We start from the raw sequence: 21,668 nt of genomic DNA on the forward strand, positions 1-21,668 counted from the left end.
ACCACTGAGCCACAACCCCAGCCCAGAGATAGTATTCTTACTACAATAAAAAAAAAACTGTGCCAAATCAATAGGACCATATGGTATATGATGCTGAAGCTTCTATAACTACATAGATAATTTATTGCTTATTTTAATATTAATATTTTCATTATGTAAAAATATTTAAAAAGCTTTAAGTCTATTATTCTATTAAAAATAGAAATCACTTTTTGAAAGGAAAAAAATTATAAGGGTTGTATCAAATATGACCGTATTATAATTGTGTAGGTCCTGCTACTTTCTACAATAAAATTTACAGCATATATAAATTTTATATCAAGAATTTATATCTATGATGAAAATGAGGGTTTATATGTCATTTTAAAGCAAATATATCCAGCACAATTTACAATAGCTAGACTGTGGAACCAACCCAGATGCCCTTCAATAGATAAATGGATAAAAAAAATGTGGCAGTTATACACCATGGAATATTACGCAGCACTAAAAAATGACAAAATCATGGAATTTGCAGGGAAATGGATGGCACTAGAGCAGATTATGCTTAGTGAAGCTAGCCAATCCCTAAAAAACAAATACCAAATGTCTTCTTTGATATAATGAGAGCAACTATGAACAGAGTAGGGAGGAAGAGCAGGAAGAAAATGTTAACTTTAAACAGAAACATGAGATGGGAGGGAAAGGGAGAGAAAAGGGAAATTGCATGGAAACGAAGGGAGACCCTCATTGCTATACAAAATTACATATAAGAGGTTGTGAGGTGAATGGGAAAATAAACAAGGAGAGAAATGAATTACAGTAGATGGGGTAGAGAGAGAAGATGTGAGGGAAGGGGAGGGGGATAGTAGGGGATAGGAAAGGTAGCAGAATACAACAATTACTAATAGGGTATCATGTAAAATTGTGGATGTGTAACTGACGTGATTCTGCAATCTGCATTTGGGGTAAAATTGGGAGTTCATAACTCACTTCAATCTAATGTATGTAATATGATATGTCAAGAGCTTTGTAATGTTGTGAACAACCAATAAAAAAAAAAGCAAATATATCCAATACTTATCATATTTAAGTTTCTGGAGACAAACTTCTAAGAAACTATTAAATTTGGAAGAAAACTGAAAGTATACCATTTGGGGGTGGCATAGGCCCATAGAATACCCATTACCGCAATCATATTGACATGGTCAAGGGAGAAAAAAAATCATATGATCATCTTGGAGCATGCAAAAGACAACTGATAAAATTCAAACTCCTAGCTTGGGATGTAGCTTCGAAGTAGAGTACTTTCCTAATGTGTACAAGGCTCTGGGTTCAATCCCCAGTACCATGAAGAAAAAAAAAATTCAAAATTCTTTTTTTTTGTTTGTTTATTGTTTTTCTTTTTTTCTTTTCTTTTCTTTTTTATAAAAAACTCTTGGTAATGTAAGAATTTACTTCCTTGATATTTAAAAAATCAATCTTAAAATTATAGCTACAAGCCATTCAAAGGACATTATCATCAAAACATGTCTTCCATAATCACTATAACCTAACTTTATTCTGAAAGTGTAGACAAAATAATTAAAAATAAATCTGAAGTATAAATACTGTTAATGAAATGAAACGATCAGTATATACAAATGGCATGATTATGAAAAATCCCAAGGAACAACTAAAAACTTTTAGAAACAAGAGTTTAATAAGTGTCTAGTTTCTGAAGAACTATGTCAAATCTGAAAAAATAATTTTTCTTGAGTAAGACAAATTTACTATAACATTTGATAAACAAGAGAGGTTTATATACCCTAACAATATCAAACATACTCTTTTAGTGGGGAATAGTTAAATAGCACAAGGGATAAGAAGCAGAACTGTTTATTTAAAGAAAAAAACAAACTTGGGATCTGGTAAAAGTGCCTTTTACTTGCTCTGTTACCCAAGCTGGCCCCCAAACTCACAAAGCCCCTGTCTCTACCTCCCAAAGACAGGGGATTCTAAGCATGTGCCATAGCACCAAGCCATTAGTTAAAATAAGACAGTGAGTTAACCATTTAGAAAAAAAACAAGGTCAACTGATAAAAATATTTAAAAAGTTTTAATATTTGTACAGCCCAAAATAGAATTAAAAACATAAATATTAAGTAAAACAATAAAATCTTTACAAACATAGATCTCACTTTTGGAAAAACTTGAGTATATATTAATGTATACGTTCCCTCACACATCTATAATTTAGCATAGAAAAATGCCGAAAAGGTTTAAGATGAACTGTAGGTACAGTTACCCTGAAGAATGACATTACTTAAGACTTTTTTAAAAAGTTAGTTTGAAAGTTATCAAACACATGCCAAAATAAAGATAATAAAATAAACTTCCTCATGCTAACCATGGAGGGTCAACCAGTTTCATCATTTGGCAATTTTGTGATTCTGAATCACCTCTGCACTCTCTTCACAACTCACTCCAAAAACTTGATAATTTTAGAGCATATTCCAAACATATTTCTGAAAGGCCAAGGTTCGTCGTCAGAGATTAAAATGCACACACACAAATAGCAGTGACAAAGATGAAGCACTTTACTGCAAGCTGGTTCTAGCTTATATAGAAAGTGAGAGTCAGTTATCTTAAACCAGGAAGCTCCCGGGGCCAATCATAGTAAAGGTCAGGTCATCACCTTACTGTGCACGCAAGTCCGCCCTGCATAAGATTCGTGGGGGGCACAAACTGTCCACGAGCCGGAAGACAGAAGGACCAATTAGAAGGTTTTCAAAACAACTTGTTATCCGCCCACTGGCAACTTGCCCGTTGCCAGGTTGCATTAGGTGCTCCTTATCTGAAAGGCCCGAGGAGTTCTAGCTGCCCAATGGCAATTTGCCACTGCCATATTTGAAAGGCCCAGGGAGTTCTCAGGGAGACTCCCAACAATTTCATCTGCAAATATTTCCATATCTATTTCAAACAGATAAATGATACTTTTTCTTACCAATTATAACTTCATTATCAACTTGACAAACTTACTTCATTAATTTCAACTAGTACTCAGTCAATATAGAAAGTTTCCAGACTGTCTAAGAAGATGTCTTTTTATGCCAGCTGTGGTGGAGCATCTACAACTGGGAGGGCTGAGGCAGGGGGATTGAAAGTTAGAGGCCAGTCACAGCAATTTATAAAAGCCCTAAGCAACTTAGTGAGACCCTGTGTCAAAATAAAAGTTTTAGAAAGGGTTGGAGATGTAGCTTAGTGTAAAGTACCCCTGGATTCAATTTCTAGTACAAAAAAAAAAAAAAAGAACCTAGAAAAATAAATCCAAGAATCTAATATATCACAGCATATAAAGTAGCAAAGCAACACAGATATGAAGGCAAACAAATTCACAGAAAACCCAGGGGAAAAAAAGTATGTATTAACATTCTTGTCTCCGTCAAGATGGAGTTTCAAGTCCATGGAGAAGCTTCATTAGTTGTAAGCACAGCAAGCAAACATCTTAGGTATTCTGGGGAAAACTGACATGGAAAGGTGCATAATATATATATTTTTAAATGGGCCACTACACTATATATATAATGAAATTCTTACTTGCCTAGGAGCAAGAGTACAATTTAAATGTATATATTTCCAAAAGGAAACAGAGGGAGAATATACAGTGTTTATCACTGGGTGGTAGATTTGATGAGACTGACTTTATAATTTTCAACAATGATAATTTATAATTTTCAACTTATGAACTTAAGTAAAAAGTTGTAAGATAAATATTTTTCTAACTTAAGTGATGTACAGTCACTTAAAATATTTTAAGCAGATTATTTTATACACAAAGCTTCTTTTTTAATAGTTTTCTCTAAAGTTATTTCATTTCCCTAAAGAACAAAAGTCAGTTTGCCTATTCTGGGTTTATGTAATATATTGTTTTAAACATAAAACCAAGCTAAGATTTCTAAACTGTATTTATGATTTTTTAAAACCACAATGAGACTTTAAAACCTCAACATTCTGGTTAACACACATCTTTAATAAAGGATATTATGCATATAAATGCAGTTCTCTCCTTTGGTACAGTATCCTTGTAAATAAAACTTGCAGATCTCTTTTCTCTTTTCCAACTCAGCATCATGATCAAATTTACATTGATCTCCCTGTTCAAAAAAAAAAAAAAAGTAAGAAATGAAAAAGAAACAAAGAAACATTTGAACTTTATTTCCTCCATGGGGTTTCATAATGGAATTATGGTCCTTCTCTTCAGTCTTTAAATAATGAGATAATAATAATGTAAACCATCTCTTAGGTTCCCTGCCCAAGCAGTGGACATGGCTATGTGCAGTGAGGCAGCAGAGTGAGCAAGGCCTCAGAGGACACTGCCCACCAACACTCACCATTTCCAACTGACTTTCCATGGGATCTTATTTAGCCTCTTGGTGCCATATATAAAGTGGGGATGATAACAATAATTACTTGGTAAGGTCACTATAAGGATTATTTCATATTCATTGTAGTATTTGCCACACTGACAGTACTTGCCACAAATATTAACATATTCGTTAAATAAAATCTGATTTCTACAAATTGTGATAGTGTTGTCCCAGAATATAATTAAATGAGATGCAGTGTACTGTAATTTCATACAAGATATATTTTAAAGAACTAGTTTTATGGGGCTGGGACTATGGCACAGTGGTAGTCCACTTGCCTGGCATGTGTGAGGCATTGGGTTTGATTCTCAGCACTGCATATAAATAAAAGTCTATCAACAACTAAAAAAAAAAAGAACTAGTTTAATTATGATTATGTGAGAAATGAAACAAAAATTAACCTCTCCCATAAAAGACTTTAAATGTTAAAGATTATTTTGGAAGTCAGAATGACTTGTGACACTCTTTACACATCTTACCTTAATACATCTTCCTTCCAAGAAGTATTTACAGATTTGCTTTCCTTTGTGTTCCACGGTGTGCTGGTTAATAAATTCCTGAGTCATCACCTTCCATTTTTTCCCTGGTTTACTATACTGCAAGAAAAAGTTTTATTTAAATGAAACATATGAAATATTAACAGGTATTAAAAAATATATAGTTAAGTGGATCTGGACAGCAGTATAAACTGACTAATAAGGTTAATCAAGATTGAATATTTTGATACTATTCATTTAACTGGAGGGAGAGCTATTTCTAGTATTCTGCTTATTGCTAGCACTGATTGAAAAGAAGCTACTTCTATTTTAATTAGAATGTAATACTTATATTTTTAAAACAAAATTACAAAAAACTCAAAATATCACAATAATACTGTTTTAGCAAAGATGCCATAAAATATGCACTTTCATATACTGCTAGTAGTTATGTCATAAAAAAGTTAAAATATCCATATTAGAGTCAGGGACCAATCAGAGGATAGTTCAGTAGTAAAGTACTTGCCTAGGATGCACAAGGCCCTAGGTTTAATCCCTAGAACTGCAAAAACAAATACATTAATAAAATTACATATTGTTTAACAAATAAATTGTGGTTTTCAGGATTATACTGAAGGAATTCTCAGAATGGCAAATATAGATTTATCTATAAAAATTATTACTAAAGAACTACTTACATAATAACAATAAACAAAACCAGAAACACTCAACACATCCCAAAGTAGGAGACAAGTCAAATATATTATAAATACATAAGGTACAGTCATAATTAAATCATGTGATAAAGACCTTTGTGATATAGGAAATGCTTATAATACCTTATGAAGTGAAAAACTGATCCCAATTTTAAAATAATAAATAAAGGCAAATAAAAAAGACTCAAATAAAATACCTCTACATTTTAGTGTCTGTATTTGGATGGTGGGATTAGAGGTTTTCTAAGTATGTGGCTTTTCTGTATTTTCTTTAAGGGAAAAAAAAAAGCAAAAATGAGCACAAATAAACTTCTTCTCCTCTTAGAAAAAACAAGAATTATTACCTTTAAGCTTATAAAATTAAGAAAAATACATTAGGAAAAATTATGAAAAAGAATCCAAGTATTTTTTCTTTTCCTTAGTTCTCCCCAGTCCTCTATTCAGTGTAAAGATATTGTGTAAAAACAGTGCATAAAAGTACTAGGTAAATCAGACACAGTGGCTCATGCCTATCATCCCAGCAGCTTGGGAGGCTAACCCAGGAGGATTATGAGTTCAAAGCCAGCCTCAGCAGAAGTGAGGCACTATGCAACTCAGTGAGACCCTGTTTCTAAATAAAATACAAAATAGGGCTGGGGATGTGACTCAGTGGCCAAGTGCCCCTGAGTTCAATCCCCCATTCCATAAACAAAAAGTTCTGGGTAAGAAGGCAGAATATGGTGCTGAGACATGCTGAATATAATGAACTACATGCATAAACTTTATAAAATAATACTGTTTTTCAAGCACCTACTGTGTAATGTGTCTTGTACATCATAGGTATTTGCTCTTTGATTGCCTTCCCTCTTTCCCTTAGTTTGCAAGATGCAGTACAATCTATTGAAAATAATTGCAGATCAAACCCATGAAGCAAGAGATAGCCAACTAAAATCTGATCCTCAGCACTCACTGCTGATATTGGATTTTACTATCAGAAATCTGAAAAGGGCACAAGAATACCAAATAACCTAGAGGTTCGTTTTAAAAATATAAGTATACTCAACTTGCCCCAGGAAAACACGATGAAATTACTTCTACTAATAAAATCATTTAAAATATCTTAAATTTGCGTAAATTTGATTCATAAACATTTTTATAGTTAGGCATGGATTCATTTAAAACAGTTGAATATAAATGACTAGCTCACATATGCCTTCTGTACTAAGAATTGTGGCTATAATAAAATAATCAGCCACAGAGAGTACATCATGCAAACTTCTATAAGCCAATCTGAAGAATTAAGTCTGAAGTTGAAAAGCGAAAAATTAGCTGGTCATGGTGGCACACGCCTGTAATCCAGCAACTGGGGATTGGGGGCAAGGCAGGAAGACTGCCAAGTTCAAGGTCAACCTCAGTAATTTAGTGAGAGCCTAAGCAACATAGAAAGACCCTGTCTCAAAATTTAAAAAATTAAAAAGGGCTAGGGATGTAGCTCAATGGTAAAGTGCCCTTGGGTTTCATCTCTAGTACCAAAAAAGAAAAGTGAAAAAGTAAGTAATCTCACACCCACACATACACACACACATACACACATACCCTGAAAATGCAACAAATTGAATTTATGTTTCATTAATAACTCCCTCTGTCAACATTATTTTCCAATACTGCTTCATTATTTTAATAAAGGATGTGGATAGATTTATCTAGTTCTGTAGTTCAGTTTAAACAGGTACAAAATATCTCAGTAACATTAACTATAGGCATCTTGGCTATAATACTACAATCAAAGTACTTTGGAAAATCCTAACATTAGCAGTTAACAGCTGCTAACATCTCTTTAAACAGTATACTAACAAGAACATCTTAAGAAATCTCTGCCTATAACCTTTAAACTCATAAATGAGGAAAATAAACATTTTCAAATTACAACATATAGTTCATTTAAGGTTGCAGCTTTAAATAACCTACTCCTGACTCCGTATAATGCAATCATATCTCAATAACAGTGGCAAGATCTAGTCCAGAGAGTTGCTATGGGTTGAAATATATTCAGATTTCAGCTCAACACATACTTAAAAAAGAGCTACTTCATGCAAGGTATGTAAGTTTATCCTTCGAACCATTCACATTCTCTTTTCTTCCTTTCAGTACCTTCCACTGTAATAAGTAAGTTGATTTACCATTGCTTCCCTTCTTGGTCTTGCTCCATGTTGAGCTGTTAGCAGTTTATTGGTATTTTTTATCTGGGGAAGAGGACTCCTAGGGAAGGAATGCCAAGGGAGGACTAATGGGATACAGTTTTGCTTTGAAACATCTCAATTTTACTTTAAGGTTCTTTTCCACATACCAATTTTATTTCTAGGTCACCTAAATTTGTACTTCTATTTCATAATCATGACTACTTAAAACAACTCTCGCTTAGGGGAAGTTTATTTATACTCCTTTAATCTGAGCTGGACATTTTTCATTTATTAGGAAAGAGGTGTTAAAATCATAATGCTTTCTTTGCAACCGAATATATTTCTGTTATTATTATTTTTTTAGTTGTAGATGGACACAATACCTTTGTTTTTATTTATTTTTACGTAGTGTTGAGGATCAAACTCACATGTATGAGGCAGGTGCTCTACCACTAAGCTACAGTCCCAGCCCCAACAACCAAATGTATTAAGAGATAGGAAAGCTCCACTCTTCCTTAAATGTAAATTCTCAGTACCTCTTGAAAGTCATCCATTCCTGAAAAAACACCGGGCCCTTTATTGACTCTTCCTCCACGGTCTTTTCGTTTGATTTTCTTCGGCAAACCACGTCCACGACTAATATTAAAACTTTTAATCCTCTGTTCAGTACCTAAAAAAGTTAAAATGTACTTCAAATATTGTAGAAAAACAACATATCTAGAAATCTATTAGTTTATGAGGAACAGTATATTTAATAATTTAATAATCTACAGTATACATTGCATCCTTTTATTTCTCCTTAAGTTCCATGAAAAAAATTTAACTGAATCTTTACATTTTACCTCCTGGGTACTGGTTCTTGTTTCTTTGTTTCCAAAGAGATGTTAACAACACAGGAAGCAAGGAACAAGAAAATTCATAGCTAGAGAAGTCAACACTAGTATTTTTTCTTTTAATTTTCCTTAAGGCAGGATAATTAGACAGCATTTTTTGTTTTCTTAAGCCTTTTTGTTTTAAAGAGAGGTAAGCATTATATTCATATTTAAGGAATACAACATAGATATCAGTGGATAATTTGGAGTAAACCAAATTTCTATTGATAATTTTGAACAGATATATATCTCCAACTAAAAATCATACTGGTTTTGTGCTTTTGAAAAATTTGGTACTTAAAAGTACTTAAAAAGATACTCCAATTTTTAAAAATTTTATGTTAGGATGGTACATTATTATACAAAGTAATTTCTCATTTTGCCAAAGTCACACTGAAAGTGATCTGATATCTTTAAAATCTATAATACAACCAATAAACATCAAAAAAACTTTCAATTTCATTGACATAAGTCAAAGAAATTAAGACTTTGAAAAATAACATAACAATTTTCACCTCAAAGAATAATAAATCTCTGTTGGTAGGACTTAGGAGAAATCTGAATTTTTACCCACTGATGAGGGCCTTGTAGTTATAAACTGGTACATCACATTTTGGCTATCCACTTGGCATACGAGTCAAAAAATCTTTAAATGTGTATCTGTGTCTTTTGACTTTGCAAATTTACTTTTCATAATTTATTCTTATGTTTGCCAATGTTTTCTGAGATATGTACAACTAAGTTTATCACAGGGTCATTCACAGAATTGGAACAATACAACTGGTTGCAACTTGTATCCCACGTAATCACTGTACTTCCACACATACCTAACTATTTGTTAAGGCAAATTATGGTACATCTATTTAATTGACTAGAACACAGGTGTTAAAAGCTATTCATTAACTTTAGAGTAACTGAGATATAATTCACAGTCAAGGGAGGAAAAAAAAACAAGGTATAACAATATGTATAGGGGTTTTTTTGTGTGTATGTGTGTGTGTTTGTGTGTGTTGTGCTGGGGATTGAACCCAGGGCCTTGTGCATGTGAGGCAAGCACTCTACCAACTGAGCTATATCCCCAGCCCTGTACAGTTTTTTTTTTTGGGGGGGGGGTTGAAAATAATGGTCAGAAAAATTCTGGAAGAATGTTGGCCCATGATAATTATACTTATTATCTTTGAGTGATAGACATTCAAATTATTTTTGATTTCTGTCTAATCACTAATATTATCTTTGAGTGATAGACATTCAAATTATTTTTGATTTTTGTCTCATCACTAATAAATTATCTTTTCTATACAAGAACAGTTTTCTGCATTGACCATATATTGTTTTCACAACTTAAAGGAGAAGACATGGAAGAAGAAAAAAAAAACAGAAATGCTCAGTTCTTTAAAAGGACAAAGAAGGAAGAGCTTGAAAGGAAAAAACCCGTATGAAAGTGATGAAAGAGTTTTCTCCATGTTACTCATCTTCCCAAGTGAGATTGCTACAAATGGACTCCAGAGACACATTGATCTGTTAAGATAGCCTGCATGTAGATAAATTCCTTTCCCTTTAAATCAACTAAGCCTTGATTCATATTTTTCAAAGGAATTTTGCTAGAAAAATCAAGAAAAAACAAAGCCATAGAAATAATCAAATTTATTCATAACTGACTCCTTTATTCAAAGATAAGCAGATCACTACTTCACCTCAGCCTCGTCTTGCTCTAGTTTTCTTGAAGCAGATAGATCAACAAGCTGAAACTTTTTTTGTGTTTATTTTTTTTCAGTACTAAGGCTTGAACCAAGGGTCACTCTACCACTGAGCTACATCCCTGGTCCTTTTTATTTTGAGTCAAGTTTTCACTAAGTTGCCCAGACTGGCCAGGAACTTATGATCCTCTTACCTTAGTGTTCTGAACTGCTAGGATTATAGGCATGCACCACCATGCCCAGTTTAACTAGCCAGTACTTTAAAGCTGATTTAAGCCTTGCATGACCTAAAGTTTCTTCATCTATTGTCTCCAGCTACCAAGCTACCAACTTGTACTGGTCTCTCCAGGGACCAGATACTTCAATATAGTGATAAACTGGTGATCACTGCAAAAATTTCTTAGATTATGTTCATATTTTCAATCTTAAAGGCTTCATAGCACCATGTACATCTACCTAGCAAAGATGATCACCATATTTACACTTCCCAGTATTGTCTTTATTGGTCTAAAATATAAATAACACATAGGTTAACAAAGATAATATCAAATAGAAGGAGAGAATATAAGAAAGTTTCATTATATGTTTATACTTTTAAATTATTAGAACATCTTTATAGTTGAAATATTAAGATATCATACAGATTGATTTGTAGCCTGAAGGCTTACATAAAAAGGAAAATGGATCTGAGTATCATAAGAATTAGCAAATCTTGACAAAGGCTAAAACATTTCTCAATTTTTAATCTACACCTTGCTGTTTCAGTAAGGCTCTCATATTCTAAAAGACTAATTTCAGACTTACCTTGCTGAGCTCCTTTCAGTCTTGTTTTTTTCCCTGATTCTTTAGAAAATGATGACCCTAAAGAAGTACTTGAGGTTTCTTTAGCTTGTCTGTACTGTTTCAGCTGATTGGCAAAATCTTCCTCTGTTTCCTGACTGTAGCTACCAAAGTTGTCATCACTGTAGCTACCAAAGTTGTCATCACTGTAGGCACTGTACTCGTCATACTCTTTACTTTTAAACTTCTTGTTATGTTGATCCTTCTTTGAGGTCATGTAGCTTCCTGATATATGTCCATGCTAAGTGAAGATGGACAAGCATTATATGAATTTTTCAGTTATATATAGCAATTGACAGTAACACATGATGTCTTTTCTCCCCAGCAAATTGGGAGAAAAGACAGTTATTAATTCTGTTTCTTGATTCGTATTTCCCTCTGACACTATTTAACACGAAATTCAGAAGGCTAAATGCAACTCTGATGATATTAAATGGTATGGTCTTCCTTCTTTAGCTTTTATTTTCCATGTTCTATGTCTCAATATCCATATGCACAGGAATACCTAAAATCCACATCACCATACACAAATTCTTTCTCAAAAAAAAAAAAAAGAAAGAAAGTAAGAAAGAAAGAAAAGGACTTTTGAAAATTAGGAAAAGATAGTAAAATCACTTGAGGGAGGTATAGCAAAATATGTACATATTCTCTTGGCACTGAAAAATTCTCAAATGACATTATGCTTAATAGAAAACTGTATGTGTGGAAAATTTTGGAAAATGTTTATCTAAGGTCTAATAGAAAAACAGAACTTTCCCTAATGGTGAGAAAGCTCATCATTAGAAACTGTTCATTGTAACAAGCATTCATTTTATTGCTTCCTTACTAAAGCTTAGGAAAACAAACAAAAAGTACAATTTAGTACTATAAGTTTATTTAATAATAATGTTCAAGTCTATCTCTTTCATGTCAGTATTTTTATTAATTCTATCACATCCTGACAATTTTTAATAAGCAATAAAAATTGTACAACATTACAACTTGAAGATCTAGAAAAGACCAGACCATGCATCATCTTTAGATTAATGAATTTTAAATGTGATATATATTCTAATATTTACCTAACTTTACCTAAAAACATAATGTTTTTCAATTTTTAAATGAAGACAATTTAATAAAACTTAGCAACCTCAACTATAAAGCAGGCATAGAGAAAATACAGAAATAACCCTAACAAACTAGTAATTTGGTTTCTAAACTAACAAGCGATTAGCAACATCAAATTAGGAGAAAGAATAGAGCTTTTATAAATAAAAGTAATGGCATCATTACTTTCCTAACACAAAATTAATTTTTATAATGAAGACTTTGTATGACACAATAGATTTAAGATATAAAATCACATTGTTTCAAATTGTTTCATTTAAAACATTTCAAATAATTTTTGAACTTAAAGAGGCTGATGTCACCTATCTTCAAAATTTAATTCTGCCCTATTTTCTAATTACATATGATAAAGTACTGTGACATGCTATAAGTTAAACTGTCTCCCCAAAATTCTCATGTGGAATCCCTAACCCCCACTACCTCAGAATATGACTATTTTGGGAGGCAGGGCCTTTAAAGAAGTAATTAAAACAATGTGACTTTAAGAATGGAATCGAATCCAATTTAACTGGTGTCCTTATAAGAGGAGGAAATCTAGACACAGACACCTTGGTATGCTTGTGCACAGAGGGAAGATCACACAAAGCCAAAGCAGCGAGAAGGTGTCCATCTCCAGACCAAGGGAAGAGGCTGAGAACACACCCTTCCCCTGTGTCCTCAGAGGAAACCAATCCTGTTGGCACCTTGAACTTGGACTTCCAGCTTTCAGACTGTGACCAGTCCCAGCATATACGGCAACACTAGCAAACAAATATACAATATATTCTTTATTTTCAAGGATTTAGAATTTGCAGCATACCCCTGAAAGACATTTTTCAAAATACCATAAAAATAAAATTTTTGAAAGTTTTATTTTTTCCTTTAAAAGGCGGTACCTCAAAACCACAACCAGTTTCCAAATTAAAAAAAGGAAATAACAAGTGATCACAGTTTTGGCAAGGATGTGGAGAAGTTTACATTACTAATGGTCAGCAAGGTGGATAAATTTTAAAAAGGGTGGGGGAACTTAATTAGAATTAAAAACTGGATATTCAAGGCAGATCAGGGACTCAGGAGGTTGGATATAATAAAATAAGGAGAAATCCCCAGCAGCACAGTCACTCCTGTGGCTGGGTCAGAAGCACCAGCCAGAGAAGTCCCTCTACAGCACAGTAGAGTGATAAGGGAATTAAAGGAACTTGCATTTTAGGGAGCACTGAGATCAGGGACACTGTCTGACTAAACTGAGAGGTGCACTGCACAACATCCTAATGTGGGAAGGAGCCACCATCTTTCCAAGTGGCCTGTGGAGCACAAAGGAAGGATCCATTTTGCATAAGGGACTAAGAATTGGGTCTCTTACCATAGGAGTAGATCCCAGGAGTATAGTCTTCCAGCATGGATAGGCAATTACTCGGCCTTGGAGGTGTGCTGATTTAAAATCTCCAGACCAAGTGACATTCAACAAAGGGCTGGAGCCCACCTTAGCATAAACCCTGCCTCCAGGAATCCCACCTACAGGATTACCTCTCTCTAGCAGTCTGGAGGGTGGAGCATCATACTACAGATGACCCCACCTAAAATGGATGAGAAGCTGAAAATCTTTTAAACTGCAACAGAAAGAAATTTTTTTAACTGTTCATTGAGATATCTCTCTCTCTCTCTCTCTCTCTCTCTCTCTCCCCCCCCCCTCTGTTTAATTGTGACCTTAATGGTTCATAGATATTTATAAATACTCATTTTTTTTCCATTTCTAGCATTTTTGAAGCCAGTTATTTTTCATGGATCACTCTGTCAAGGATTAGGATGTTTGATTAGTATATTTTAGTTTTGTTTTATATCTTTTATTTTTAATTTTTTTAAATTTTTACTTTATTTCTCTCTGACCTGTTTTCCTTGATTCTCTTTCACTCTTTTCTTACACTAACAGCCAATTTCCATTGTTGTTACTTTCAGTTTTCCTTTAATTTTTTACTTCTATCTTCTCCAGTCCTCCCTCCTTCATCACATCCTATATCACTTCTGTTCTCTCCTTGTCCATCATTTAAAATTATAAATGCTTTTGCAAAATTGCTATTTTTATTGTAGGCAATAAATGATCATATAATTTGTTTACTGTCACAATTAATAGTCTAGATGCCATAGCAGCAACTATTTGGTTTAATACTGTATATTGTTTGCTTTGTTTGTTGTTATTATTTGTCTCCCCCTAAACAGTGAGGTACTAGAAACCCTCAGGGACACTAACAGATCCATACTGTTAGATGGGTAGCCACACAAACAACAATAAAAAACAAGGGAACAAATCATCCCAAAAAACCCAAGATATTCTAATAACAGAATCCATCCATACCAAAGTATAAAAAATATCATAGAAAGAAATTTAGAATGTACATAGTTAAATTGATCTGTGAAGTAAAGGACAATATACAGAGAGAAATAGAAAATACAGGAAGTGAAAGATTACTTCAATAAAGAGAAATTCTGGGGAAAAAACAAGCAGAAATCCTTGAAATTAAAAATTCAATTGAAAGCATCACCAACAGACTAGATTACTTGAAAGACAGAATTTCAGGGAATGAAGACAAAATATATAATCTTGAAAACAAGGTTGACCATGGAGAAATGATGTTAAGAGACTATGAACAGAACTTCCTAGAAATATGAGATAACCCAAAAAGAACAAATGTAAAATTTATTAAGATAAATGAAAGCTCAGAGATACAAAAAAAAAAAAGGAATGTACAATCTTTTCAATGAAATAATATCAGAAAATTTCCCAAACTAAAGAATGAAATGAAAAATCAAAGCTAGGAGGCTTACAGGACCCCAAATATGCAAAATTACAACAGACCCACACAAAGGCACATCATTATGATAATGCCTAACATACAGAATGAGGATAAAATTTTAAAGGTTTCCAGAGAAAAATGACAGGTAACATTTAAAGGGAAACCAATCTGGACCTCAGATGATCTCTCAACCCAGATCCTTAAAGCTAGGAGGTCTTAGAATAATATATACCAAGCTCTGAAGGAAAATGGATACCTGCCAAGAATACTATGCTCAGCAAAATTAAGCTTAAGAATTGATGATGGGCTGGGGATGTGGCTCAAGTGGTATCGCGCTCATCTCGCATGCGCGGGGCACTGGGTTCAATCCTCAGCACTACATTAAAAAAAAAAAAAGTAAAATAAAGATGTGCCCACTGAAAAACTAAAAAAAAAAAATATTAAAAAAATTCTCTCTAAAAAAAATAAAGAATTGATGATGAAATAAAATATAAACTTTCCATGATAAACAAGTTAAAAGAATTCACAACTAAAAAGCCTGCACTGCAAAACATAGTAAGACATTTCATGAAGAAGAAATGAAAAATAAAAGTGAAAACCTGAAAAGGGAGGAACTACATTAAAAGAACAGTGAGTCACTGGAGAAACTAATTCAAATTAAAAACCAGAAATAAATTAAAATGACAGGGAATAAAAATCATATCTCAATAATAACATTGATAGTAAATGTCCTAAATTTATCAATCAAAAGACACAGACTGGCAGATTGGATTAAAAACAAGACCCAACAATATGCTGTCTCCAAGAGACTCACCTCATGGGCAAAGTCATACACAGACTGAAAGTAAAAGGATGAGAAAAACATCATTCACATAGATCTCATAAACAAGCAGGGGTTTCTTTCTTTCTTTTTTTTAATAGCTTTATTTTATTTATTTATTTTATGTGGTGCTGAGAATCAAATCCAGGGCATTACACACATTAGGTTAGTGCTCTACCGCTGAGCCACAACTGCAGCCCCACAAGTAGGGGTTTCTATCATCATATCAGATATGATGGACTTTAAGCCAAAGTTAATCAGAAGGGACAAAAAAGGACATTTCATGGTGCTTAAGGGAACTATACATCAACCAGACATAACCATCATAAATATTTGTGCCCCAAAGAATGAAGCATCTACATACATCAGAAAAATCCTTCTCAATTTCAAGAAGCAAACAGACCACAACACATTAATACTGGGTGACTTTAACGCACCTCTGTCACCACTGGATAGATCCTCCAAACAAAAACTAAATAAAGAAGCGATAGAACTAAATATATATATAGTAAATGTCCTAAATTTATCATATATATATATAATTAAGACTTAACAGATATATATAGAATATTTCATCCATCAATGACTAAATATCCAATGACTGAATACACTTTCTTCTCAGCAGCACATGGATCCTTCTCCAAAACAGATCATATCTTAGTCCACAAAGCAACAATTAGCAAATATAAAAAAAAAAAAAAAAAACCAGTGATAGGGCTTGGCTTGCAAGCCCCGAGGAGGAGCTGGAGCTTGGGCCGCAGCAGCCGCCCCTGGTCCCTGGCCCTGTGGGGCCACGCTGAAGCGGCCCATGGAGTTCCAGGCGGCGCTGCTAAGCCCCGGTTTCCCAAGCGGCGGCGCTGCGCCCCTCTGCCCGGCCCCACTCCAGGCCTCAGGCCCCCGGAGGCGGAGCCGCCGCCACCGCTTCAGACGCAGACCCCGCCGCCGACTCTCCAGCAGCCCGCCCCGCCCTGCAGCCAGCGGCGCCTTCCAACTCCGGAGCAAATTTTTCAGAACATAAAGCAAGAATATAGTCGTTATCAGAGGTGGAGACATTTAGAAGTTGTTCTCAATCAGAGTGAAGCTTGTACTTCAGAAAGCCAGCCTCACTCCTCAGCGCTCACAGCACCTAGTTCTCCAGGTTCCTCCTGGATGAAGAAGGACCAGCCCACCTTTACCCTTCGACAAATTGGAATAATATGTGAGAGGCTTTTAAAAGACTATGAAGATAAAATTCGGGAGGAGTATGAGCAAATCCTCAACACCAAACTAGCAGAACAGTATGAATCTTTTGTGAAATTCACACATGATCAGATATGCGGCGATATGGGACAAGACCAACAAGCTATATATCCTGAAGCTTTCTTGCATTATCTGGGTACCAGGTTTGACCTCAAGAGATGGCTGCTGTACACTTTTTGCAACTGGTTTGATATCACATTTCAGCTCCAAAACTTTGCATCCTGAGAACACTTAAACGTTTCTGCAGGTCCATTTTATACAACTTAAAAGACCTTAAAACTTTCTGGTTGCCACAAGCATATCTTTCTTTTCTGCTCATCCAATAAACAGCTGTGCCCTACTGTAATAGATTTTCCAAACAAAAATACCTGGAGCAGCAGTTTAGCAAAATATGCCTTCAGTGCCACTCAACAAATGGAGTTTCCCCAAGCACAATTCTGTAAGAAGTGTGTGTGAGCATGTGTGTATGTGTGTGTATGTATATTTTAAGTTATTATTTGTATTGTGCAAATTTTTTTTTTGATCTTGGGGATTCTGGCTGTGAATTTGATGCATGACAATTATGATTAAAAACATTTGCTTGGTCTATCGAAGATCATTAATGTTTTGTGACCATATAAGTTGTAACAGTGGATTGTTTTATGTGTAGGTATTATTGTTAAATACAGGGACTGTTTCCAGGCACAGAATAGGAATCATAAGTTAGGATGGACATTAGATGTGATTATGATGATATAGCAAAGGTCTTCGGTCCTAGATCTACAAATGTGTGGTAAGAAGTTAGAACAAACTGGAGACAGGCCATTGACACATGGACTCTACCTAGTTGTGTTAGGAAAAAAAAAATCTTTGACTCCAAGCCTTAAAATACCCCGTGGAGTTGCTGCTCACCTCATTCATACAATCAAAGAGCTCCCTGGACACTGAACCTCTAAAGGGAAACAGTCTCTCTTGGAGCAGAAGCATTGGGGTTTGCTCGGGAGCATAGAATAGGTGAGCAAGGGACTGGGCCAGGCCCCAGCAGCACTGCTACTTGGGAGGAACCACTTCACCTTTGTATTAGTTATTAAAAATACAATTCAGATTCTTTGGTCAGGTTCCCCCAAATTCTTCTGAGGTGTCCATGTTCAACTGCTTGAGCTTTGTTTTGGCAACCCCTTACCCGAAGTTGCTTATAGGCTGTTCTTCACCTTGTTTCCAAGGCTGCAGAGCAGAAAGTAGCCTCTGTTTTGAGGAGGTGGAGTTAAGTATACATTTATTTTTTACTGTGACTTGTTCAGGACCACATTTTACAAAATGCCTTGTTTCCTTTATTGTTTCTGGAAAGGAAAGTTCTATTAAAATTGTTTTAGTTTGAACATGGAATGGTTTTTTTAATTATGGCTTATTTTGAAAATGTTTGAGTTTAATTCAAATGTATACCAATACCTTCCAAAGTAAGGTAATATTCAGAGACAGTTGTTCCGATCAGATGGCTTAGAGAAATTTTTGGAATATTCACATTCGAAGATTCCTTATTAATGAATGTCTGACTTAAATCTAACCAAAAACTGCAACATTATTCTTTGTACATTTTCATTATATAGTATTAACAAGCTTAGTTGCAAATAAAATACTTAAGCTATTTGTTTAAAAAAAAAACAGAGATAATACTTTGCATCCTATCAGATTATAATAGAACGAAATTAGAAATCAATGATAAAATTAAAAATAAAATCTACTCTCACACTGGAAACTAAATAATATGCTATTGAATGATTACTGGATAGCAAAAATTATTAGCGACATAATAAAAAATCCTTAGAGGTAAAGGAGAACACCCGTACAACATATCAAAATCTCTGGGACACTATGAAGGCAGTGCTAAGAGGAAAGTTCATGGCATTGAGCTCATGCATTAAAAGAATAGAAAGTCAACAAATAAATAACCAAAGCCCTAGAAAAAGGAGAAAGCAACACCAAAACCAGTAGAAAACAGGAAATAATTAAAATCAATAGATAAAATTGAAACAAAAGAAACAATCCAAAAGACTGACCAAAAAAGTTGGTTCTTTGAAAAGAAAAATCAATAAAATTGATAAACCCTTAGCCAAACTAACAAAGAGAGAGAGAAAACTCAACTTATTAAAATTTGTGATAAAAAAGGAATTATTACAACAGACACTACTGAAATACAGATGATAATCAAAACCTATTTTGAAAATTTATACTCTTAATAGAAAATCTTGACGATATCAACAAATTTCTAGAGACATATGACCTACCCAAACTAAATCAGTAAGACAGATCAACTTTAAGCAACAAAACTGAAGACACCATCAAAAGCCTACCAAGAAAGAAAAGCCCAGAACCAGACAGATTCTCAGCTGAGTTCTACCAGACCTTCAAAGAAGAACACCAATTCTTCTCAAATTATTCCATGAAACAGAAAAGGAGGGAACCCTTCCAAACTTATCCTATGAAGCTAGTATCACCCTGATACCAAACCAGACTAAGACACATCAAGGAAAGAAAATTTCAGACCAACATCCCTGATGAACATATATGCAAAAATTCTTAATAAAATACTGGCAAATAAAATGCAAAAACATATTTAAAAGATAGTACACCATGATTAAGTGAGGTTCATCCCAGGGATGCAAAGTTCGTTCAATGTACGGAAATCAATAAATATAATTCATCACATCAATAGACTTAAAGACAAGAATCACATGATTGTCTTAAAAGATGCAGAAATAGCACTTAACAAAATACAGCATCAGTTCATGCTCAAAACACTAGAAAAACTAGGGATAACAGAAACATCTCAACATTGTAAAAGCTATATATGCTAAACCCAAGGCCAACATCATTCTAAATGGAGAAAAATTTAAAGCATTCCATTTAAAAACTGGAACAAGACAGGGATGCCGCCCTCTTTTATCACTTCTATTCTTGGAAACTCTAACCAGAGCAATTAGAAAAAAGAAATTAAAGGGATACATATAGGAAAGAAGAATTCAAACTATCCCTATTTGCTGATGACATGACTCTATATTTAGAAGACCCAAAAAACCCCCACCAGAAAACATCTAGAACTCATAAATGAATTCAGCAAATTAGCAGAATATAAAATTAATACTCATAAATCAATTGCATTCCTATATATATAGGAATGCAATTGATTTATGAGTATTATAAGTGATGAGTCAATTGAAAGAGAAATTAGGAAAATGATCCCATTCATAATAGCCTTAAAGAATATAAAATAGTTGGGAATAAATCTAACAAAAGAGGTAAAGACCTATACAATGAAAACTACAGAATACCAAAGACATTAAAGAAGACCTTATAAGATGCAAAGATTCTCCAAACACAGAGACAACCCCACATAAATACAGTATCTCATACTAGACAAGAGGTTCCATAAACACACATTGGAGAAAAGATAGCCTCTTCAACAAATGGTGCTAGGGAAACTGGAAATCCATTTGTAATAAAATGAAGTTAGAAGGGCTGGGGATATAGCTCAGTTGGTAGAGTGCTTGCCTTGCATGCACAAGGCCCTGGGTTCAATCCCCAGCACCACAAATTAAAAAAAAAATGAATAGAGCCTTATCTCTCAACATGCACTAACCTCAACTCAAAGTGGATCAAGGGCCTAGGCATTAGACCAGCGACCCTGTGCCTACTACAAGAAAAAGTAGGGGTCTGGGGCTGGGGCTCAGTCGCAGAGCACTTACCCAGCATGTGTGAGGCACTGGGTTTGATCCTCAGCACCACATTAAAAATAAATAAATTAATTAAATAAAGGCATGCTGCCCATCTACAATGATGTTAAAAAAAAAATGAAAAAGAAAAAGTAGGTCCAAATCTTCATCATGTCTGCTTAGGATCTGAATTCCTCAACAAGGCTCCTAAAGAGCAAGAATTAAAATCAAGAATCAATAAATGGTGGGGCCAGAGTTGTGGCTCAGTGGTAGAGAACTTGCCTAGCATGTGTGAGGCACTGGGTTCAATCCCTGGGCACCACATAAACAAATAAAATAAAACCATTAAAAAAAATCAGGGGCTGGGGTTGTGGCTGAATGGTAGAGTGCTCGCCTTGCACATGTGAGACCCTAGGTTCGATCCTCAGCACCACATAAAAATAAATAAACAAAATAAAGACATTGTGCCCATGTATAACTAAAAAATTTTTTTAAAAAAGAATCAATAAATAGTATTATACTAAAAAGTTTCTTCTCAGCAAAGGAAACAATAATGTGAAGACAGAGCCTACAGAGTGGAAGAAAATCTTTACCACATGCATATTAGATACAGCAGCAATTTCCAGGATATATAAAGAACTCAGAAAACTTAACACCAAAAAATAATAATAACTTAATCAATAAATGGGCTAAAGAATTGAACAGACCCTTCTCAGAAGAAGATATACAATCAATCAACAAATATTTGAAAAAAATGTTCAACATCTCTAGTAATTAGAGAAATGCAAATCAAAACTACTTTAAGATTTCATCTCACTCCAGTGAGATAAAATGACAGTTATCAAGATTATGAGCAACAATAACTGTTGGTGAGGATGTGGGGGAAAAGCACAT

At 34.3% G+C, this 21,668-nt stretch overlaps 1 protein-coding gene and 1 pseudogene across 10 annotated transcripts in view; one reads left to right on the forward strand and one right to left on the reverse strand.

Moving 5' to 3' along the window:
• The window catches only part of Zc3h6 (zinc finger CCCH-type containing 6), a 69,268-nt gene that overhangs the window by 10,239 nt on the left and 37,361 nt on the right, over nt 1-21,668 (reverse strand). For all 10 annotated transcript variants that reach the window (XM_078028289.1, XM_078028287.1, XM_078028296.1 and 7 more), the window contains 4 exons: nt 11,113-11,389; nt 8,276-8,409; nt 4,868-4,984; nt 4,002-4,115 (listed from right to left, as the gene is read on the reverse strand). In XM_078028289.1, coding sequence (XP_077884415.1) covers nt 4,002-4,115; nt 4,868-4,984; nt 8,276-8,409; nt 11,113-11,389 — 642 coding nt within the window. The remainder of the gene's footprint in view (nt 1-4,001; nt 4,116-4,867; nt 4,985-8,275; nt 8,410-11,112; nt 11,390-21,668) is intronic.
• Nucleotides 15,165-18,405, forward strand: LOC144369493 (akirin-1 pseudogene; annotated as a pseudogene).

This window comes from Ictidomys tridecemlineatus, chromosome 12 (assembly GCF_052094955.1).
Source record: "Ictidomys tridecemlineatus isolate mIctTri1 chromosome 12, mIctTri1.hap1, whole genome shotgun sequence".
NCBI lineage: Eukaryota > Metazoa > Chordata > Mammalia > Rodentia > Sciuridae > Ictidomys > Ictidomys tridecemlineatus.